The sequence below is a fragment of the Vulpes vulpes genome, chromosome X (assembly GCF_048418805.1).
Source record: "Vulpes vulpes isolate BD-2025 chromosome X, VulVul3, whole genome shotgun sequence".
In the NCBI taxonomy this organism is placed as follows: domain Eukaryota; kingdom Metazoa; phylum Chordata; class Mammalia; order Carnivora; family Canidae; genus Vulpes; species Vulpes vulpes.
The window spans coordinates 52,911,591-52,935,487 of NC_132796.1; the positions used below are offsets into that span (position 1 = coordinate 52,911,591).

The following is a 23,897-nucleotide window of genomic DNA, read 5'->3' on the forward strand; positions in this document are numbered from 1 at the left end:
TTGAAAGGGAATGGAGGGAGGGGAGTTGTGTCTCCAGATAAGCATAGGTTCTATAAAGATAATCCTTTATTTTGCTCAAAAGTATGAATCCTCGATTTAGGCAAACTTGGGGAAGTTGGATGCATACTATGGCTTAAGTGGTTGACAAAGATTGGAGCTATTGGTGATACAGAAGCAATGAGGATGAGAGAAGAAAGCTGCTCTGAAAGAGGAAGAAAAGGAGCTGAAGGAACTGGGGTGCCTTCATTGAGCTGGGAGGGGTCTCAAAATTGGGATTCACTTCTGAGCAGCTGCTGATATGTCAGAGGCTTGGAATTGGCCTGGTAAATCTAAAACTGTCTGGGCGGTGGTTAGTCGACCTCACCCAAGTTCCAAGCCCTACTCTGCCTGATCCTTTTTTCTTGAGCCCCAGAGCTAAACTGAGCTCTTTCCTATTGGTTGAGAAGACCAATTGAAGTTCCCTTGCCCATGTTAGGAGGTGTACGCCTCCTGAACTAAAGATAGAAACAGCTGGCCCTTCCAGGCAGCTAAAAGCTTCCAGACTAAGAGGTGTTCCTCACTCGGCAGCCAGACTCGAAATACCCTTTCAGTAATTTTGCCAACATCATGTCTCTACTCTGCCATAACAAAGGCTGTGGGCAGCACTTTGACCCCAATGCCAACCTTCCTGGTGAGTAATTCTGACTTTGCCAGGGGGCTCTCTGTGCTAGGGGAGTGATCAGCTGTGGGTGGTCTTAAGGGAGCAGAGAAATTTGGAGTATCTGCCCTAGTTTAATTGGTCTGGGTAGTCTAAGATCTTTTTTTTCATATATTAAAAACCATGAGTGTATAAATCTGGGAAAGTAAGAGAAGTGATGCTAGCTATAGTTGCCTTTCCTTGATCCTTCTGCTGGTATCCACAGATTCCTGTTGCCATCACCCTGGGGTCCCAATCTTCCATGATGCACTTAAGGTGAGAAGTAGGCAAGGGAGGATACCAAAAGCATTTCCTAAAGGAAATATACCCAAGAATCCAAGCTGAGCTGGGTCTTTTGTTACCAGGGTTGGTCCTGCTGCCGGAAGCGAACTGTAGATTTCTCTGAATTCTTAAACATCAAGGTAAATTATTTACTTCCTTAGATTCTGCCCCTAATAGAAGGATTTTATCCCTAATCCTTCTCTCCTTATCTGTACTAGGGCTGTACTGTGGGACCACACTGTGCTGAGAAGCTCCCTGAGGCCCCTCAACCCGAGGTGCCTGCCACAAGCAGTTCACTTCAGGAGCAAAAACCTCTGAATACGATTCCAAAGTCAGCAGAGACTTTGCATCGGGAGAGGCCCAAGTAAAGAGGAGGAGGTCCCTGGGTTTTTCCTACATTCATGGAACTTCCTAGAAGTGATTAATGGGTCATTCAGGTTTGGGGATTAGAGATGTGAGGAGGGGCAAGTAGGTGTAGGGGCTTTGTGTCTATTTTATACCTTAGGGGAAATTTGTATCCAGAAATAATGTCTGCTTTAAGTTGGTATGTGGGTGATGGGATAGGTATTTAGAGTTAGCAGAAGTAGATAGTCTCTCATAAATACATATTTAGTTATAATACAAGGGAGATTGTTGTGAATGACTTGATTTTTTTCTTTTTGGAAAAAAGCTTTAAAATGAGTTTTCCATCAAGAAAAACGTGCAGTATTAGCAGCCATGTAGGCTGCAGAGAATAAATTAATTTTGTGTAAGTAGCATGAGCAACAGAAGAAAGTCATGTTAGGTCCACAATTAATTAGAAGAGGATGCAGATATGATGCAGTTCTGCATAGAAATGTTAGATTTAGAGCAATTGAGTAGATGGGCAAGAAGAGCTCTAGGGATTTATCCAGGGTTCAGAGACTTGGGATGTCCACAAAGAAGGTAATTGGCAATGGAGTTGCTAACCAACTTTTCCAATCCTGCCCCCACTTTCACCAGACTTCTTTGATACTATTACCACTGGTGGAAGTGTTGGAGCTGTTGATCAAGTTAATGGGTCAGAACTAAATCACCCCACCCATGCCCCCTAGGTCAGAGTTGCCTCCAAAGCTGCTTCCGCTAAATATATCCCAAGCTCTGGAAATGGCATTGGAACAGAAGGAATTAGACCAAGAACCTGGAGCAGGTAAGTGAGTCCTTAGTAGGAAGGCTTTGCAGACTGGAATTTAGTGAAAGTGGCAATTAGGTGGAGGGAATGGATAGGTTCCTGACTCTTGTTTCCTTTGCCTAGGACTTGACAGTAGTCTGATCCGGACTGGTTCCAGCTGCCAGAATCCAGCATGTGATGCTGTGAGTGAGAGCTTATAGGGGATGCAAACATGTGGCTGAGAGATGCTATACCTGGGATGACTGGGTATAGATATGAGGCTGCTGGGTGTATTTTAGAATGACCTGATTCCTCTCCTGATTCTCCCCTATCCATATTAGGTTTACCAAGGCCCTGAGAGTGATGCTACTCCATGTACTTACCACCCAGGAGCACCTCGATTCCATGAGGGGTGAGAGAGGGGACTGGGTAGGCTCCGTGAGACCAGTTTTTCCCACTCTTGATCATAAGGTGGGTGGGGGCTCATGGGGAGAGGAAAGGAGATTCAGTTGAATTATCCTTCTACCTCAGGATGAAGTCTTGGAGCTGTTGTGGCATCCAGACCCTGGATTTTGGGGCATTCCTGGCACAGCCAGGATGCAGAGTTGGTAGGCATGACTGGGGGAAGCAGGTAAGCCCCAACTTTCCCAAACACTTCATTAGAACCCAATTCCAGAAATAATTCCCGCCCCCCGTACCTCATGGCCAAGCTCTCTATCTCCTCCCATTTGTACAGACCAAATAAGATTCTGCCCTTTTATCCTCAACAGCCTAGAGGCTTTGCAATATGAAGTAGTATTAATCGCTCTGAGATTCTGTGTCTCTTCTCTAGACACACCTGATAACTTCCCTTGGGTTGAGAGTTCATTCTTACCACCCATATTTCACATCTTTTCTCTAGCTGCCAGCATCTTGCCGTCATGATTGGCACCAGACAGATTCCTTAGTAGTGGTAACTATATATGGCCAGATTCCACTTCCTGCGTTCAACTGGGTGAAGGCCAGTCAAACTGAGGTGAGGAATGTCTGATGCTGGATGGGAAGCTGGTGAATTGGGTGATACTACAATTTTACAGGCAGAGTCATTGTCTGGAGTGGACATGTGGGCTCCATAATCCCCTCAGAGGAAGGTAGAGCTAGTAGGTTAGGGCTATCTGGCTGACCTGTGGATGTAGGGCTCACACCTCTGGCCTGGTTCTCTGTTGTAATAACTTGTTCTGACCTTCTGGGATTGTTACTACCCATTTAATTCTTTTCTTTCAGCTTCACGTCCACATTGTCTTTGATGGTAACCGTGTGTTCCAGGCACAGATGAAGCTCTGGGGGGTAAGTGAAGATAAGGGGCACAAGAGGGGGAGGCAGATGGGGTGAAACGAAGGACCTGACTGGAATGAATAGAAGGTATCTTAAGGGATGGAATTATAGTGGGAAAGTGGAGGTTTCTCCTCATTTGCTTTGATATTCTTTCTCCCCCTTTGCTTCCCTTTTTTCTCTCCCCTCCTCCTCTCCTTTTTTTCTCTCTTACTATATTGTTTTATTCCTCCCCTATCTTGTTTTGCCTACCTTACATCTGTTTATTTTTCTTTGTCATTCATCACCACCCCACCCTGATCCCACCCCTTTGATTTCCTCATTTTCTCCTTCTTCTGTGTTCCTCTATATTTTCCTCCTCCTCAGGTCATAAACGTGGAGCAGAGCTCTGTTTCCTTGATGCCATCTCGGGTTGAAATCTCCTTGGTCAAGGCTGACCCGGGATCCTGGGCCCAGCTGGAGCACCCCGATGCACTAGCTGAGAAGGCTAAGGCAGGGGTTGGGTTAGAGATGGATGAGGAAGAATCTGAGGATTCAGATGATGATCTGAGCTGGACAGAGGAGGAGGAAGAGGAGGAAGCAATGGGGGAATAGTGACACCAGTCAAGTATCTAGATAGGACCTCAGTGGTTCCCTTAGAATCTCAAGAGACCAGGATATGATTGGCCATGAGGAGTCATTGAGCAGCAGCAGGCTGAAGGAGGGGAGAACAAAGGTGTCCAAACCATGCTGTTTTTTCCCTTAAATAAATCTTGTATTCTGCAGTTTCACATAGTGTTATTCTCTCACCTCACTAAGATTGTATTCATTCCCCCAACATCTGTGTGTCTTTAACACACGTGTGAAAACAAGCACATATACATTCAATCTGTTCTTCACAATCACCAGGTAATCTACTGAGTACTTAATGTGTGCCCAGTTGCACCTTAGGTGGTTTAGAGCTATCTGAGAACTGGAAAACTTATTTATTCCTCGCAGGAAAATTAGTCTGGCTGACAGGCTAATCTACATGAAATAACAATAAACATTATCAGATAGCTTAACTGAATGTTACGTTGTGCAGTATAGTTATTAAGAGCTATAGGAGTTAAGAGAGTGAAGTGATTAATGTGGACTATAGTAGAAAAGGAAAGCTCCATGGAAGAACATCTTTAACAGCTTTATTGAGATAAAATTCATATACCATACAATTCACCCATTTAAAGTATAAAATTTAGTGTTTTTTTTAGTATGTTCAGAGTTGTACAATCACAATCAATTTTCATCACTCCAAAAAGAAACTCTGTACCCATTAGCAATCACCACCAGTTTCCCTCCCCCCATACTCATAGCTGTGGGCAACCACTAATCTACTTTCTGCCTCTACGGATTTACCTATTCTGGATATTTCATATGACTGGAATCATATAATATGTGGTCTTTTGTAGAAGATTTCTTTCACTCATAAAGTTTTCATAGCTCGTCCATGTTGTAACATGTATCAGTATTTCTTTTATGGCTGAATAATACTCCACTGTATGGATATATCACATTATGTTTATTTTGTCAATTGAGGTACATTTGGGTTGTTTTTATTATTATGAAGAATGCTTCTATGAACATTCATATACAAGTTTTTAGGTGGACTGATATTTTCACTTCTCTTGGAAGTATCCAAGTATCTAGAAGTATAATTTCTGGGTCAAATGGTACCTTTAACCTTCTCAGAAACTGCTAGACTGTTTTCCAAAGAGGCTGTGCCATTTTATATTCCTTTCAGCAGTGTAGTTCCAGTTTCTTCATATCCTCAATAACGCTTGTTATTTGTCCTTTTTTTAATGGCCATCGTTGTGAGTTTCATTATGGTTTCAACTGCATTTTCCCCATGGGTAATGATGTTGAGCATATTTTCATGTGCTTATTGGCCATTTGTGTTCTTATTTGGAGAAATGTCTATTCAATCTTTTGCCCATTTGTTAACTGGGTTGTCTTTTTATTGAGTTCTAAGAATTTCTTTAACATGTTCTGGAGACAAGTCTTTTGTGAGATACATGACTTGGAAATATTTTCTCCCATTCTGTGTTTTGTCTTTCTACTTCCTTGATGGTGTCCTTGATGGTACACAAAAGTTTTAAATTTTTATAAAGTCTAATTTATTTTTTCTTTGGTTTCTTACGTTTTTGACATCATAGCCAAAAACCCATGGTTTAATATCAAGGTCATGAAGATTTGTTCCTATGTTTTCTGAGAGTTTTATAGTTTTATGGTTTTACATTTAGGTCTTTGATCTATTTGGAGTTCTTTTTTATATGTGGCATGAGGTAGGGGTCCAACTTTGTTTTTGAATGTGGATATCTACTTGTCCCAGCACCATTTGTTGAGAAGGCTATTCTGTCTCCATTGGATTGTCTTGGCACCCTAGTTGAAAATCAATTGGCCAAAAATGTAAAGGATAAGAAATTTTGAATTTTTTTTTTTTTTTTTTTTTTTTTAGAAATTTTGAATTTTGAATGGAAATTTGTAGGAATGAGAAATTTGGATGGGTATGGAAGAGTGCGGAGAGCCAAACTGAGGCCAGGTGTTTTGTTTTTTTAAAATATTTTATTTATTTGAGAGAGCGAGAGAGAACATGAGCTGCGGGAGAGGCAGATGGAGAGGAAGAGAGAGACTCTCTGCTGATCAGGGAGCTCCATGCTGGGCTCTGTCCCAGGACCATGGGATCATGATCTGAGCCAAAGGCAGACACCCAACTGACTGAGCCACCCAGGTACCCCTGGAAAGTATTTTATTTTCCTTTTTGTGTTTTATTTTAAATTCCAAAAGTAATACATTGTCACTGTAAAATACTCAATGCAGAAGTATATAAACAGTAAATGTTCTTCAGAATTCCTCCAAGCTTAGTCCCTTTGCTGTTTCTAACCACTGCTAATATATCAGATGGAGGATGTGTTTAAGGGAGAGAACAAAAAGTTAAATGTAGCTAGATTGGGAGGAGACTAAAATTCTAGATGCAGGATTTTGAACATGATTTAAAAGAGAGAATGGAATTCTACCTCTGAGACTAACAACACACTGTATTAATTAATTGAATTTAAATAAAATTTATAAAGAAAAAGGCAGTATAGACATTTTTAAAATGTAGATTCTTCTTTTTAAAGAGTTTTTATGTATTCATTTGAGAAAGAGGGCACAAGCACCAGCAAGGGCAGGGACAGAGGGAGAGAGAGAAGCAGACTCCCTGCTGAGCAGGGAGCCCCTTGGGGGGGCTCAATCTCAGGATCCTGGGATCATGACCTGAGCTGAAGGCAGATGCTAAACTGACTGAGCTACCCAGGTGCCCCTAAAATGTAGATTCTTAATCAAAGGAGTGATAATCTCTTTCTTGAGTCTCCCTTGAGTCAGATTTACCCACCCCCCTTCAACAGGGTGGCCAGGAATCTGGGTGATTCAGGCTCTAAGAAACATCAAACTAGAAAGCTTCACCAAGCCTCAAAATGATCTCAAGTTCTTTTCATAGCACCCATTGCTCTCAGTTCAGATTTAAGGAACAAAATATCTCATTGGGAGCTACAGGTAAGATGGAGGTGGAAGAATGGACGTGGGCAGTAAAGGTAAGGGATCACAGGATAGCATGGCTGAGGATTTGGAGCTTGAAGCAAGATTAAAGGATATTGGAGAATGCATCTCTACCTCACAGAAAAGTTTGATCAGAGTTAAAGGGGCTTCCTGGACCTCCAGGATATTCCACATTTATGGCTTATTTCTCTGTTCTCATTCTATGTATTTGAAGTGCAAATAACATCTCTCCCTTGACCTGAACCCTTCAGATCCTTTGAAACCCTGGAAGCAGGTTATTTTTAATGTCATTTTTCTATAGGTAAGTTGACATCAATAGGGGCTTTGGTGGACATTTAAAAAATTTAGAGGCGGGATCCCTGGGTGGCGCAGCGGTTTGGCGCCTGCCTTTGGCCCAGGGCGCGATCCTGGAGATCCGGGATCGAATCCCACGTCGGGCTCCTGGTGCATGGAGCCTGCTTCTCCCTCTGCCTATGTCTCTGCCTCTCTCTCTCTCTCTCTCTCTCTCTCTCTCTCTCTCTGTGTGTGTGACTATCATAAATAAATAAAAAAAATTAAAAAAAAAATTTAGAGGCATAGAATGTGTGTAGAAAAGTGCAGAAAGTGCATTGATCTTTAATGTACAACTTTTTTCTATCTTATCAAAATCAGGGGACCAGTAACTACCCAGAATTCCTGGAGAGGATGAAGGTGAGGAATCAAAAAGTTCAAGTAACCCTTGTATATAAACTTGATATATAAAATTTCAAGTTTACATAATTAATAAAGTAGTGTACTTATTTTATGTAGTACAAAGCCTAAAATATTAGAAAGTTTCAAGCAGGTGCATAACAATAATAATAACAACAATAACCACAGCTACCATTTCTCATACAAACTAACCTGCCAGGCACTATGCTAAGTGCTTTGCATGCATTATCTCATTTACTTCCCCACTTCCCACCATCAAATATACATATTTGTTCAAATTAGCACAAATCTTCTCCTTACCTCCTTTACACTTCTTATTTCTTTCCATTGTGCTTTGTTATCCTGCTCCTTCACACCTTCCTAGAAACTTTACACTATTAATTATCCTCTCTCTCCTGTTTATTCAACCTTTCCCTCTCATTGGGCATTTTCTCTTTTTTTTTCCATTGGGCATTTTCATTGACATTTAAACATGCTCACGTCTCTCTGATTATACAAAAACAATTTCCCTTGACTACATAACCCTTTCCAACTGCTGCTTAACTCCCTTCTCTCCTTTATAAGCAAACTTCTCAAAATAATACTCATTTTCTATTTCCTCCTTTCCATTCCCTTCTAAACACACTTCCAACCTGTTCAGTCTGTGGTGATAAGGTCACTTTTGGCCATCAAATTACTAAATCCAATGGATAGTTTTGATCTTTGTCTTACTTGATCTCACAAGCAAAATTTGACACTCATGATGGTTTCTTCTGTGAAATACATTTCAATACATTGGCTTCTATGCTGTATGGCTCTTCTTGGTTGTCCTCCCACTTCTCTGGCCATTCCTTTCAGTCTCCTTTGCAGACTCTTCATTTTCTACCTGGCCATTGAATGATTGAAGTTCCTCAGAACTTAGTCCTAGTCTTGCACTGTTCTTAATATATAACTCTTTTAGACATTTTCAATTATGTCCATGATTTCAAATATCACCCACATGCAGATGACTCAAACATTTTTATCTCTAGGCCATATCTTTTGAGGTCCAGATTTTTATATTATGGTAATAGTAGCTAACACATATTTAGAACAGTGCCTGGAATATACAGTAAGAACTATGTAAGTGTTTCCTATTATAAGTACTACTATTACTCCCCTCCACCAAAAGCTTTCACTTCAGACTGTTAGGAAAGTTGGGGTATTTTTTACTCTTGGAGAGGAGGGACACATCTTCAATATCCAATTTTACAGTGTTTCAATAAGAAAATAATATTTTCTTGATGGTCAGGTTTTGCTGACCACAAAGTGATAACATTTAACATACCATTGCCTCAGCTCCAGGATTAAGGGAGATTGTATTCATCTGCTGAAGAAATAAAGCATCATGTGTAGAATGCCACTGTGCTAACCGCTTCTACCCACATTATGTTACTTAATCCTCACACCTGCTCCATGAGATAAGTATTATTATCCCAAATTTTTATAAATGAGGATACCTCCTCAGGGAAGGAAGTATCTTGCATGAAGTAACATAGCTACTGATCAAAACTCAGTCATTGCTAAGAGCTGTCCTAGAGCCGTTTGAGAATATCCAAAACCTAAGGACCCAACTGGGGTCCTAGAAGAGGGGTCTTAGAAGAGGAGCATAACACCAAGCCTCTCTAGCCTAGTGGACTTCGTTTGACAAGCCTGTCTAGGAACCAGCGAAGCCCTTGGTGGATCAGTGATATCTCACATTGATGTAACACTTTCTAAACAAGTTTTACACTAGATTCAGTGTTACTATTTCTGGGATCCTTGCCTCCAGTGTCCCCTTTCTCCCTTTCTGTTCCCCAAACCTCAGAACACTGCTACAGGGAGAACCAAGCTGACCAATATAAATTCATGCTGTCCAACTTCAACTTGGCCCTTGCAGCTGCTCAGCAACCCTTTTCTTTGTCTCATACGTTCCCTGGCACTCTCCCCACAGAGGCTCTTAACAGACCATCCTCTTCTCAAATTCCAGCTCCTCCTGTTCCACTCCTTCCGACTAATACACACACTTTCATGGGATGCTTGACAATTCAATAACGTTTTAAAGCTTTTCATTATGGAGAATTTAAAACATGCACAAAAGTAGACAGAATAGTATAATAAATCCCCATTTACCAAACACTCAGCTTTACCTAGTATCAACTCTCACACTCTTGTTTCATCTATCTCCTCCTTTCTATACTATTTTGGAGCATATTCCAGACATATCATTCCCTACCTAAATATTTCCGTATGTATCTTTAAAAGGTAAGGATCCTTTTTTAAAAAATCATAGTTGTGATATCATTAGCACACATGAACAAGCAATATTCCCTTTAATATCATTAAGTACCAATCAATATTTAAATTTCCAGTAGTTTCATAAATATCAAAAGAATTTTTTTACAGCTTTTTAGTTTGAATCAGTATCCAAATAAAGTCTATACATTGTGATTGGTGGATATGTATTGTATGTCAATTTTATCTATTTTTTTAAAGTATTCTCTATGTCCAACGTGGGGCTTGAACTCATGATCCAGAGACCAAGAGTCCTGTGCTCCACCCACTGAGCCAGCGAGGTGCCCCATATGTCAGTTTTAAACTAACGGTTCCCTTTCATCTCTTTTTTTCCTTACAATTTTTTATTGAGGAAATCAGATTATTTTTCAGTAGAGTTTCACAGTCTGGATTTTGCTGATTGTATCTCTGCTATATAGTTTAAAATGTCTCCTTGACCTCTGTTCTATATATTGGTAAAATTAGTTTTGTACAATGCATCTTCTATATTCATTGTCCTATTTTCAGTAGGGTGGGGAAATTGTCCATGTGACCAAAGATGTGGAAGGTGTCTGGCTTGGCAAGTGACTCAGGAAAGAGCCAAGACTCTTTAGCAGAAAGAAACAGATAGTTGGGGTCAGAGCTCAATAAATAGTAACGGAGGTCCAGGCAAGATAGGATGGGTGAGGGGCCAGCAGTGTCAGATTTCCACTCTGCTGGTATTTAGAGCAGGGCAGGCAATGAAGCAGTGATCAGGCTGAAATCAGAGCTGGAAAAGGAGACATAGTACTTGAAGCAGCAGTTGGGATTGTTTCTCTGGGGATTACACTACTTGCTATATCCTGTTTTCTAAATATATCTTATTTATTCATTCCCACCTCTGTGCCTTTGCCCAGGATGTTTCCTCTGCTTGGAATATCATCTCCTTTGTCGCCACATATCCAAATCCTATTTATCTTTAATGACAAGTGAAAGTTCTTTGTTTTCCATATTTTTGCTTGTAGAATCATAAAAATATCTCTGAAGGGATAAATAAGAGATCAAGAATATTGATTGATTTGGGTGCCTGGTTAGGCATCCAACTCTTGGTTTCAGCTCAAGTCGTGATCTCAGGATCACAAAATAGAGCCCCACATCGGGCTCCACACTCAGCACAGAATCTGCTGGAGATCCTCTCCCTCTCCTTCTGCACCGCCCCCTCTTCCCACCATGCATGCATACTCTCTCTAAATAATATAGCCTAAAAAAAGAATATTGATTGCTTTTCCAGGAAAGGAACTGGATGGCTAGAGGACAGGGCTGGAAGGGAGAAAGATATTACTGATTTGTTACAGGAGGGACAGGTAGCCTGATAAAAGTGTTTGCTATGAATTCGGTGGAAGTAGAAGCAGAGATATTAAGTAGAATGAAGAGAGTCTGGAACAGCATCTGTGGGGAGAGTGCCAGGGAACATATGAGACAACTAAAAGGATTGCTGAGCAGCTGCAAGGGCCAAGTTGAAATTGGACAGCATGAATTTATATTGGTCTGCTTGGTTCTCCCTCTAGTAGTGTCCTGGGATTTGGGGAACAGAAGAAAGAGAGAATGGGGACAGTGGAAGCAGGGATCCCAAAGACTATTAACACTGAATCTGATGTAACTGGGAGATAATAACTGATGTGGATGAAGTGAGAGGTAAAGTACCTAGGGGTCCCACTGAAGTTAGAGTTGAAGAGATCAAAGACATAAAACTTGTTTGGAAGAGTATTATATCTATGTGAGATATCAGTGATTAACCAAGGCCTCATTAGTTTCTCAATAGGCTTGTCAAAGGGACTCTTCTAGAACTCCACTGGGGTCCTTATGTTTTTGGATATTCTCAAATGGCTCTAGAACAGCTCTTAGCAATAACAGGTTTTAAGCAGGTGGAGTTCATCACTGAAATTGTAGCTTCTGCAAGAGGCATAGTGGGAAGAGTAACAAACTACTCTTTATTGAGCCTTTATTGTGATCTAAGTACTGTAATAAATAATCTGTCTATTCTCTGTTATCTTTTTCTGTCTCTGTATATAATCTATACATGTATCTCAAATGAAAATATATATTGTTTAATTCTCACAACAATGTATTAAAAGCATTATTATTTTGATAATACATGAGGAAATTGAGCTTCAGAGGGGTTACATAATTTTCCCTAGGTCACACAACTATCAAGTGTCAGAGCCTGGGGCACTAATCTAGGTCTTGACTACAAAGCCCATGTTCTTTGGTGTTTAAGCAGTACTTTCCAGCAAACACCCTCCTCTACTAAATTAATCTTATTTTGCCATAGCATCTGTTAAAAAATTATAGATGCATTCTTGCAAAAAATAGTTATACACTGAATTGAAAACTTTTGATGAGTAAGGAGTTAATTGAGTAGGATGGAAGAGATACTTGGAGGCAAGGAAACTAGTGGCAGTGGTCCAGGGGAGAAAGCTAAGCCCCAGACTATGTGGGCGTGGTAGTAGGAATGGAGGAGAGAGTCATAGATGTAAGAGCTACGTCTTAGCTTAGGCTGCTATGATAAAGTATCATAGACTGGGCACTTCATAAACAACTAATTTGTTTCTCATAATTCTGGAGGCTGGAAGTCTGATCAGGGTGCCAACACAGGTGAGTTCTGATGAGGGTGGAGGGAGCAAAGAGAGGAAGAAGCAAGCAATGTGGCCATGCTGTGCTGTGTTTCTTGAACTTAACACAACTCACTCCTTCCTCAGTGCCTCTGTTATATCTGATCCCTCTGCCTGGAATAGTCTCCTTCCAGGATTTTGAATAACTGGCTCCTTCTTGTCATTAATGTCTGAGCTCATCATAGGTAACCAATTCATTATCTTGAAAATTAATCAATAAAGGGAGAGAATCTAGCATTTATCCTGTCTTTCCTATCTGAACTGAGTAACAAAATAGATGGGGGGGATATGTCTTTTTACAAAACTATTCCAATGAATAAAAAGAAATAATAAAATCAGAACATCACTTTTTAGCAATCCTTGATAAACAGACATAATAGTAAGCATCAACAGCTTCTAAGATCCTAAAGAGACATTGTGTCCATCTTATAGTCATACCAAAGAGTGGAACCCAAGTTTGATCTGATCTTTGGGGTCAGATCTTTGGATCTAGCTGCCAATTTGCAGGAAATAGAACTGCACAATACCTATGTAATCAGCAAAATCCACAGGGAGGAGCTTTACAGATCAAACTACAAATATATAGAAAATGTTTGAAAGGATACACACCAAACTAACAGTGACTTTCTCTGAAGAATAAATTTAAAGGTTCAAATATATTATTTTTAAAAAATTTATTTTCCATTTTATTCACTTCTGCAATTTTTTTAAAGATGAAAGTTGAATATTTAAATGTCACATTGATGAAGATGATACTCATCTATTTTCAGTGCTGACTTTTCTCATGAATTTGAATTTTGCATTTACAATTAACTTCTTGCTAGCATTTCCACTCATGTTTTGCCATAATTTCAAACTCATATCTAAAATAAAATTTAGGGGTGCTTAGATGGCTCAGTGGTTGAGCATCTGTCTTTGGCTCAGGTCGTGATCCTGGGGTCCCCGTATCGAGCTCCCCTCAGGGAGCCTGCTTCTCCCTCTGCCTATGTCTCTGCCTTTCTCTCTGTGTCTCTCATGAATAAATAAATAAAATTTTTTAAAAAGAAATGCAGCAATGAAAATGATTTTACATTTATCTTTGATTATTTGTTTTTTTTAAAAGATTTTATTTATTTATTCATGAGAGACAGAGAGAGACAGGCAGAGGGAGAAGCAGGCTCCATGCAAGGAGCCCAACGCGGGACTCCATCTTGGGTCTCAAGGATCACGCCCTGTACTGAAGGTGGCGCTAAACCACTGAGCCACCCAGGCTACCCATATCTTTGATTATTTGTGCTAATATTTCTTAAATTTAGAAGTGGGATTGCTGGAAAGAAGATATATACATTTTGTATATCTAAAATGTTAATAGAAGGGCTCCTGGCTGGCTCAGTGAGAGGAGCATATGATTCTTGATCTCAAGGTCATGAATTCAAGCCCCACATTGGCATAGAGATTACTTAAAAAATAAATTTTTAAAAATGTTAATAGATACTGTCCAACTTCCCTCCACAAAGACTATTCCAATTTACATGGCCATCCAGCAGTATATAAGGTACCAGTTTCCCCAATACTCTCATCAATACTTTGTTATCAAGGATGCCTGGGTGGCTCATCGGTTTAGTGCCTGCCTTCAGCCCAGGGCATGATCCTGGAGTCCCGGGATTGAGTCCCACATCGGGCTCCCTTCAGCTTCTCCCTCTGCCTATGTCTCTGCCTCTCTCTGTGTGTCTGTCATGAATAAATAAAATCTTTTTTAAAAAAAGGAAAAAATACTTTGTTATCAATTTAAAAATGCTTACCAACTAGATGTGCAAATGACGGTATCTTGTTTTTATTTTGCATTTTCTCTGATTATAAGAAAGGGTGAGGGGTGGCTGGGTGGCTCAGTCAGTTAAGTGTCCAACTCTTGATTTCAGCTCAGGTCATGATTTCAGGGTCCTGGGATTGAGCCCCAAGCTAGGCTCTGTGCTCAGCAGGGAGTTTCCCTCTTCCCCTCCCACCACTTTCACATATTCTCTCTGAAATAAAATCTTTAAAAAAAAAAACAAAGGGTGAGCATTTTTTTTTTTACTGAATATTCATGTGCAGACTTTCAGTTAACTTCATTTTCAGCCCCATGTATCATGCTCATACTCTTGTATCTTGTCTTAGATCCTGGGGCCTTTCCATAGTTTTATTGGCAAATTTGCTTCTTAGCTGCATCTTTTTTTCCCCATTTTTAAAAAGTAGGCTCTGTGCTCAGCATGGAGCCTAATGCCAGGCTTGAACTCACAACCCTGAGATCAAGAGTTGGATGTTTAAACTTACACTGAGCCACCCAGGTGCCCCATCATCTGTATCCTTTGCACTAGACTAGGATTTCTTCCTGGCTACTATTTAAGCTACCATTTCTCAAATGGCTTGCCTACTTCTAGAGAACACTTGGAACTTTCTGTCCTTTGAGTTTGTATTTTATATATTAGTATACATTGAGTGGTGCCTTAGAAGTGTTCTGAAATGCTGTATTTGTCATATACTAAATTCCCACATGATGGGCTCCTGGCTGGTTCAGTCAGTGGAGCATGCAACTCGGTCTTGAGGTTTTAAGTTCAAGCCCCATATTGTGTGTAGAGATTACTTTTAGAAATAAATTCCTGCATATAACTGCCTCTCTGTTCAGTTCCAGTTATCTGTCTATTCTTTTTTATTTTTTTATTTTAATTTTTTAAAGTAATTTGTACACCCAACATGGGGCTCCAGTTTACACCCTGAGATCAAGAGTTGCATGCTCTACCAAGTGAGCCGGCCAGGCACCCATGTTTGTCTATTCTTGAAGTATATCACACCTTTATATAGCAATTTTATATCTGGTAGGCAAGTCTTCCCTTGTTCTTTTTTTCTTCCCTTCTATCTTTGAGAAGTTTCTTGGCTCTTTCTATATATTCTTTCAGATAAACTTCAGAACCAACTTCTCTGGTATTCCCACCCTGTGCCCCCAAAATCTCAATGAGATTGTTAATGGAAATTTATAGTTATTTGAAATTTTTTCAGTCTTTCAGGAATATTGTACATCTATCTATTTTTCAGGTCTTTGTATGTATAGCCTTAAGTATTTTGTAGTTTTATTCATGTAAATGTTTTGTACATTTTTGTGTGATTTTATTTTTAAATAATCTCTACACCCAATGTGGTGCTTGAATTTACAACCCCAAGATAAGAGTCCCATCCTCTACTGACTGAGACAGACAGGCACCCCCTTTTGTACATTTCTTGTTGGATTCACTTCTGTCATTTTTTCCCGCTATGAATGGGATTTTTTTCCCCATTATATTTTCTGATTGGATTTTTTTATATAGAGGAATTTTTATATAGAGAAATTATTGATTTCAAACAAATGCTTTTCCTGTTTAATTATTTCTCAATTTTCTTAGATTGTATATTCTATGTAAACAAGGACATTTTATGACTCTTCTTCTACAATATTTATAACTTTTACCTTCTTTTGTCTTAATGGTTTCACTAGAACCTGGAAAGCAATGTTGAGTAGTGGTATTTTTAAAAAACAGGTGAATAGGTGAATATTCTTGATTTGTTCTGACTTTAAGGAGAATGCCAATAATATCTCACTATTGAGTATGATGATTGTAGTTTTTATCTATACTCTTTATGAACTACCAGAAATAAATCAATGTAAATAGAATATATATGAAAAAAATATATGAACATGTTATTTTTTATACAAAGAATGTCATACTAACACCTTCTAAACTCTTTGTGTGCTGATAAATCAGCTGTCAGTCATTTTTTTAAAGATTTTATTTATTCGTGAGCAACACAGAGAGAGGCAGAGACATAGGCAGAGGGAGAAGCAGGCTCCTCACAGGGAGCCTGATGCAGGAATTGATCCTGGGACACCAGGATCACAACCTGAGCCGAAGGCAGACATTCAACCACTGAGCCACCCAGGCATCCCTGAGTCATATCTTTTCTTTTCAGCTCTTTTTTTTCTATTTTCATTATGGAAATTTTCAAACATACAAGAGCAAAGAGTATAATAGGGGCTCTTGGATGGTTCATTTGGTTAAGTGTCTGCTTTCAGCTTGGGTCATGATCCCGGAGTACTAGGATCAAGCCCTGCATCAGGCTCTCTACTCAGTGGGGAGCCTACTTCTCCCTCTCCCTCTGCTGTTCCCCCTGCTTGTGCTCTTTCCTCTCTCTCTGATCAAAAAATAAAAAAAATTTTTTTAATAAAATCTTTTTTAAAAAAAAAGTAGGGCACCTAGGTCGTTCAGTCAATTAAGCATCTGCCTTCGGCTCAAGTCATGATCCCAAGGTCCTGGGATTGAGCTCGGCATTACGCTCCCTGCTCAGTGAGGAGTATGCCTCTCCCTCTCCCCCTGCCCGTCCCCCTGCTGGTGTTCCCTCTCTTTCTCTGTCAAATAAATAAATAAAATCTTTTTTAAAATTTTATAAAAGAGTAGTATACTGATTCCCTGTGTACCTGTCACCTGGCTTCAGTGATTATCAACTCATGCCCAATCTTGTTTCATCTATATTCCTCTAACCCCTGCTCCCCCACCTGCACACCAAGGTTATTCTGAAGCAAATATCAGACATTGTATTACTTCATTTTATCCATAAAAATTAACAATGCTTTAATATGTACTTTAAATGTACAGTCACTGTTCACATTTTCCTGATTGTCTCATAAATGTTTGAGTTTGTTGTCAAGGATTGTCAGGTGCCAAATGAGGACTATACGCTGCAGCTGGTTGATAGGTTTCTTAAATTTCTTATCTATAGGTGCCCCTTTCTTCTCCTCCTTTTTTTTCTCCCATGGGATTTATTTGTTGAAGGAACTGGGTGGTTTGTCCTGTCATGTTTCCCATAAAATGGATCTTAGTGATTGCATCCCTGTGGTGTTATTTCTCTGTTCTTTTTATTTCCTGAATATTGAGTAGATCTAAGGTTTGATTACATTTAGATTCAGGTTCTATTTTTTCCTCTTTTGGAGGGCAAGAATATGTCATAGGTAGTATTGTATACTTTTATAAGTAGATAACAAGTCTCTCGTTCCTTTTAAGATATTCTCTTTGATATTCTGAAGTTTCACAACAATGTGTCTGGGTGGGTATTTCTTTCTTTGTTTCGTTTTCCTGTTTAGGATTCCTGAATCTTAGAGATTGTCATCTTTCATCAATCTCAGCTACTTTTTCTTCAAATACTGCTATTCCACTCACTGTTTTCTCTGTTAGTCACCTGAACTCCAATTGGACATCACCTGTAAGCATGGGGCCTTTTAAACTTGAGCTGTAAGGAGGTGCTTGCATGGCTCAGTCAGTTAAGCATATTACTCTTGGTTTGGGTTCAGGTCATGGTCTTGAGATGGTAGGATCAAGCCTCGCATCAGGCTCTATGCTTGGTGTGGGAGTCTACTTCAGATTCTCTCTCCTACTCACTCTCTCTCTCAAATAAATAAGTCTTAAATAAAAAACTGTAGGCCACCAGGAATCAAATGACTTCAGGGCAAAAGTGTGCTCCAGCACTTAACCCAGCAGAATTGTAGTTATACATTGTTTCCTCTCAGTGTACTATATATATGTGTATGGATGGAGATAGATAATCTCTATCTATCTCACCATACACACTTAAAAATACATCTTGAAATCCATTCCATATCACTGTAAAATCTACCTCTTTCTTTCATGTATTGAAATATAACATACATTTTAGTAAAATGCATGTATCTTAAGTATATATTTTTATATGTATATACATCTATGTAACTTACCCCTATGTCTAAATACAGAGCACCATACTGGCTTCCTGTGCTCCCTCACTGTCTTACCCACTCCCAAGATTAACTGCATTCTGACTTCTACATCTATAGATGAATTTTGCCTGTATTTGTTTTTTTTTTTTGCCTGTATTTGAATTTCATATAAATGGTATGTATTCTTTTTGCCTCTGACTTCTTTCATTCAGCATTTTCTGTGAGCTTCATCTATGTTGTTGAATATATCAGTAGTTCTTTTTCATTGCTGTCTAGAATTCTACCTTCTTAAAATTAACTTCCATTTTATGGATATATCATAATATAGTTAACCAATCTTCTGTTGATGGACATTTAAGTTTCTTCAGTCTTTTGTTACTACAAACACTGCATGTCTATTCACGCATCTTTGCCAGTGTGTATAAGCATAATCAGTAGGATAAAATCTTAGGTGTGTTGTGAGTGCTAGATGAAAGATTATGTGATTAGTTTTAATAAACTGCCAAATTGCCTTCAAAGAGGATGTGTTAATATATTAAATAACAATATAGATAAGGGTATGTTTCCCAACATCTTTCCAACTATTAACAAGTATTTTTATCTTTGCCAGTCTGACAGGCAACACATAGAAACATGTAATTACTACATGTTTTTTAACTAAAAATACATGCACATGGTAAGAAAATTCAAGCAGTATAAAAGGTATACAATGAAAGTTATATATTACCCCTACTCTAAGTCCCTAGTTCCCTGGTTTCCTTTCCAGAGATTACTATTGTCGGTTACTCATGAATCTTCCAGATACAGTCTATGCAAATCATGCATGTATAAGTGGGTATGTTTGTGTGCACATGTGTTTGGATATCTCTATCTGGCAGATATTTTGATGAAAACAAGTTTACTTTCCCCTTTCCCTTTAAAAATCTATCTCCATCTCTTTTCCCTTTTTTCACAAATGGCAGGAGGCTATTAACTCTGCTTTTTTTCACTTAACATATCTTTGAAATTGTGTCATAATAATACATTTATAGCTGCCTTTTCTTTTTTTATTGCTATATTATCATTTATTTGACGAGTCCCAGGCATTTTTGTTGTTTTCAATAACCTGTTTTATAAACAATCTCCTTGAACATACTTATTTGTACACATGTGCCAGTATATTTATAGGATAAATTCCTACAAGTATGGTTCCTGGATCAGAGTAGTTTGTGGCTGATGTGATTCCCTGCCCAAGATCCATTTCACATCTTCCCTGTTATTTAGTCGTTATAAAGTTTGAATTGGTGTAATTGATCTCAGCCTCAGCTTCTGGATGGGGTGCACCACCCTCAACCCAAACAGGGTAAGCCCATCCCCCATGCTTCAGTGATTGGTTCAGGCAACCCAAGCCATAGCCAATGAATGCATACCATTGTCCTGTCGAGGGGATTGTTCAGGAATGGGCCATTGACCCAATTCAAGTTAATGAAATCTCAGAGGATATTCATTGAAGTATTTGAGAAAAGATTTTGGTTTTGGTTTCATTCTTTGCTCTTCTGAGACAGGTAACAGAAGCCAACTTTATCTCTTCTTTTGGACAGTGTGGTGTAGCTGATGTGAAGCCTTTAAATGCTGTAGCCCTTTTGCTACCAAGAAGGAAGTCAAATTTATGATGAAGCTCACACTTTTGAAGACAGATCTGACAGAAAGAAATTGGGTCCTTGGTGATATCTTTGATCTGTGGAATCAAATCAACTGCAAAGTTCTCTCACCCCTTGGAATTTGCATTTGTATAAACCAATAAATCCTCTTTATTGTTTAAGCCTATTGGAGTTGGGTTTTCTGTTACCAATAAAAAGGCATATGTACTTTAGAAGTTTTTGATATGTTGCCTTCCAAAAGTTACACCAATTTACAATGCCAACAACAAAATACAAGAGTGTCTGTTTCTCCCCACCCTTGCCAAAATAATGTATTGTCAAACTTTCTGATATTGCCATATTTACTGGAAAAGGATGTTATCTCATTGTATTTTTAACACAATCTTTTTATTATAAGTAAGGTTAAGCTTCTTTCTAATATGCTTCAAAGTCACATGTATTTCCTATGTGTGTGTGTGTGTGAATTTAAGTGTATATTGTTCATATCCTTTGCCTAGCTTTCTGTTTCTCTTTTTCTTACTGCTTTGTAGAAAAAAAATTTAAACATATTATTTATTTATTCATGAGAGACACACAAAGAGAGACAGAGATATAAGCAAGGGAGAAGCAGGCTCCCTGCGGAGAGCCTGTTGTGGGACTTGATCCCAGGACCCTGGGATCACGACCTGAGCCAAAGGCAGACATTCAACCACTGACCCACCCAGGTGCCTGAGCATGCGACTCTTGATCCCCAGGTTGTGAATTTGAGCCCCACGTTGGGAGTAGAGTTTACTTAAAAAAAAAAAAAAAAACAGAAGAGGGATTGCTGGATTATATGGTAGTTCTATTTTTAATTTTTTTAAAGATTTTTTATTTATTCATTTAAGAGAGAGTGCGAGTGAGAGCATGAACATGAACAAGGGGGAGGGGCAGAGAGAGAGGGAGAAGCAGACTCACTGCTGAGCAGGGTGCCTGGTGTGGGGCTCAATCCCAGGACCCCAGAATCATGACTTGAGCCAAAGGCAGATGCTTAACTGACTGAGTCGACCAGGTCCCCCAATTTTTAATTTTTAAGGAAACTCCTATTTTCTAAAGTAGATGCACCAATTAACATTCCCACCCACAGTGTACAAGGATTCCCTTTTCTCCACATCCTCACCAACACTTGTTATTTTTTGTCTTTTTGATAACAGCCATCCTAACAAGTGTGATGTAATAACCTGATTTTGATTTGCATTTCCCTGATGATTAATGATGTTGAGCATCTTTTCATGTACCTTTTAGCTATATGTCTTCTTTGGAAAAATGTCTAATTCAGATTTTCTGCTTATTTTTTAATCAGGTTTTTCTTTTTGGTTTGTTTTTGGTTTTTGCTATTGAGTTGTATGAGCTCCTTGTATACTTTGAATATTAGTTCCATATCAGACATATGACTTGCAGTTATTTTCTGCTATTCAGTAGATTGCATTTTCTTTTTGGTGATGATTTCCTTTACTGTGTGCAAGCTTTTTAGTTTGATGTAATCCCACTTGTTTATTTTTGCTTTTGTTGCTTTTATTTTGGGTGTCAGTTCAAGAAATCATCACCAGCACTGTTGTCAAGGAGGTTATTGCCTATGTTTTCTCTAGGAGTTTTATGGTTTCAGGTCTTACATTAAAATATTTAATCCATTTTGAGTTAATTTTTGTATAATGTGGAAGATGGTGGTCCAGTTTCATTCTTTAGCTGTGGCTGCCTAATTTTCTGAGCACCATTTATTGAAGAAACTGTCCTTTCACCATTGTATATTCTTGCCTCCTTTGACATAAATTGGCTATGGTTCCAATTGTTTCACATTCTCATGAACACTTGTTATTTTCCATTGTTTTTATCATAGCCATCCTAATGAATATGAAGTTTTACCTCACTGTGATTTTGTTTTGCATTTCCCTAATAACTAATGGTATCTTTTCATGTGCTTATTATTATCTGTTTGGATATATCTTCTTTGAAGAAATATCTATTCAAGTCCTTTGCCCATTTTTGAATTGTTGTTGAGTTGTAGGAGTTCTTTCTATGTTCTAGATCTAAGTCTCTCATCAGATAGACAATTTGCAAATATTTTCTCCCATTCTGTATTTTGTTTTTCCACTTTCTTTTTTTTTTCAGTTAGCTCTACACCCAATGTGGGACTTGAACTCATGACCCCAAGATCAAAGGGTCATGATCTACTGACTGAGCAGCCAGATACCCTGTCTTTTCAGTTTCTTGATAGTATCTTTCGATGTACACAAGATTTTAATTTTGATAAATTCCAATTTATCTACTTTTTATTTTGTTATCTATGCTTTTGTTGAAAAGACTGTCAATTTCCCATTGAATCTTCTGGCATTCTTGTTGAAAATCAGTAGATTATACATTTGAGGGTTTATTTCTGGGCTCTATATTCCATTGTTCTATGTGTTTTGTCTTTATGCTAGTACCACACTATTTTGATTACTACAACTTTTTTTTTTTTAAGATTTTATTTATTTGAGAGAATGAGGGCAGCCCAGGTGGCTCAGTGGTTTAGTGCCACCTTTAACCCAGGGCCTGATCCTGGAGACCGGGGATCGAGTCCCATGTCAGGCTCCCTGCATGGAGCCTGCTTCTCCCTCTACCTGTGTCTCTGCCTCTCTCTCTCTCTCTCTGTGTCTCTCATGAATAAATAAAATCTTTAAAAAAAAGAGAGAGAATGAGCACACACAAGCAGGGAAGAGGAGTAGAGGGGAGTGGAAGAAGCGGACTCCTTGCTAAGCAGGTAGCCCAACGTTGGGACTCAATCCGAGGACCCTGAGATCATGATCTGAGCCGAAGGCAGACACTTAACCGACTGAGCCGGCCAGGCACCCCTGATTACTGTAGCTTTGTAGTAGTTTGTAGTTTTGAAATCTGGAAGTTTGAGTCCTCTAACTGTTCTTTTTTGAGATAGTTTTGATTATTTAGGGATCCTTCAGATGCAATATAAATTTTAGGATTGATTTTTCTATTTCTGCAAAAAAAAAATACATTGGGATTTTGATTGGGATTACATTGAATCTGTAGATCATTTTGGGGAGTATTATCTCTCTCTCTCTCTCTCTCTCTCTCTCTCTTTTCATTTTTAAAATTTAAATTCAGTTTGCCAATATGTAGTATAACACCCAGTGTTCATCCCATTGGATACCCTCCTCAGTGCTGGTCACCCAGTTAGCCACCCCCCCACCATCCTCCCCTTCCACAACCCTTTGTTTCCTAGAGTTAGGAGTCTCTCATGGTTTATCTCCCCCTCTAATTTTCATCATAACAACATCAAATCGTTCATTTGGGGAATATAAAAAATAGTGAAAGGGAATAAAGGAGAAAGGAGAGAAAATGGGTGGGAAATATCAGTGAGGATGACAGAATATGAGAGACACCTAACTCTGGGAAACGAACAAGGGGTAGTGGAAGGGAGGTGAGCGGGGGTTTGGGGTGACTGGGTGACGGGCAATGAGGGGGGCACTTGATGGCATGAGCACTGGGTGTTATGCTATATGTTGGCAAATTGAACTCCAATAAAAAATATACAAACAACAACATCAAATCTTTCAATCCATGAGCCGGGATGTCTTTCCATTCTTTTATGTCTTAAAATTTAGGTCGGCAGTGTTTGTGGTTTTCATTGCTAGTGTATATAATTGCAACTGATTTTTGTGTGTTGTAGCCTACAACTTTGATGAATTTATTAGCTGTATCAGATGTGTTATCTTCAGTGTTTTCTACGTGTAAGATCATGCCATCTGTGAACAGAGACAATTTTACTTCTTCATTTCCAAACTGGTTGCCTTTTCCTTTTCTTTTCTTTTCTTTTCTTTTTTCTTTTCTTTTCTTTCTTTCTTTTTTTTTTTTTTTTTTTGCCTAATTGCTGGCTAGAAATTCCACTACTGTGTTGAATAGAAGTGGCAAAGGAGGACATTCCTGATCTTTTTTTTTTTTAAGA

At 38.9% G+C, this 23,897-nt stretch overlaps 1 protein-coding gene across 4 annotated transcripts; it reads left to right on the forward strand.

Annotated features, from left to right (window-relative positions):
* The first annotated feature begins 169 nt into the window (after positions 1–169).
* ITGB1BP2 (integrin subunit beta 1 binding protein 2) lies at positions 170–20,100 on the forward strand. Of its 4 annotated transcripts, XM_025982812.2 has the most exons (12): positions 170–670; positions 903–952; positions 1,042–1,098; positions 1,177–1,322; positions 2,032–2,126; positions 2,232–2,290; positions 2,429–2,499; positions 2,619–2,718; positions 2,989–3,102; positions 3,351–3,413; positions 7,605–7,643; positions 19,880–20,100. In XM_025982812.2, exons 1-12 carry the CDS (start codon positions 607–609, stop codon positions 19,949–19,951), a joined length of 930 nt encoding a protein of 309 aa, XP_025838597.1. In that variant the 5' UTR covers positions 170–606; the 3' UTR covers positions 19,952–20,100. The 4 variants fall into 4 exon arrangements, with proteins under 4 accessions (XP_025838597.1, XP_025838598.1, XP_025838596.1 ...); XM_025982813.2 differs by lacking the exon at positions 7,605–7,643; XM_025982811.2 differs by lacking the exons at positions 7,605–7,643; positions 19,880–20,100 and adding an exon at positions 3,765–4,168.
* The last annotated feature ends 3,797 nt before the right edge of the window (positions 20,101–23,897 follow it).

Bases quoted from the DNA above. Each gene is read 5' to 3' on its own strand.
- ITGB1BP2 (XM_025982811.2), top strand. From the start codon at position 607: ATGTCTCTACTCTGCCATAACAAAGGCTGTGGGCAGCACTTTGACCCC. The intron at 1,323-2,031 runs GTAAAGAGGAGG...CATGCCCCCTAG, and splicing joins TTGCATCGGGAGAGGCCCAA to GTCAGAGTTGCCTCCAAAGC. The intron at 3,103-3,350 runs GTGAGGAATGTC...CTTTTCTTTCAG, and splicing joins TGAAGGCCAGTCAAACTGAG to CTTCACGTCCACATTGTCTT.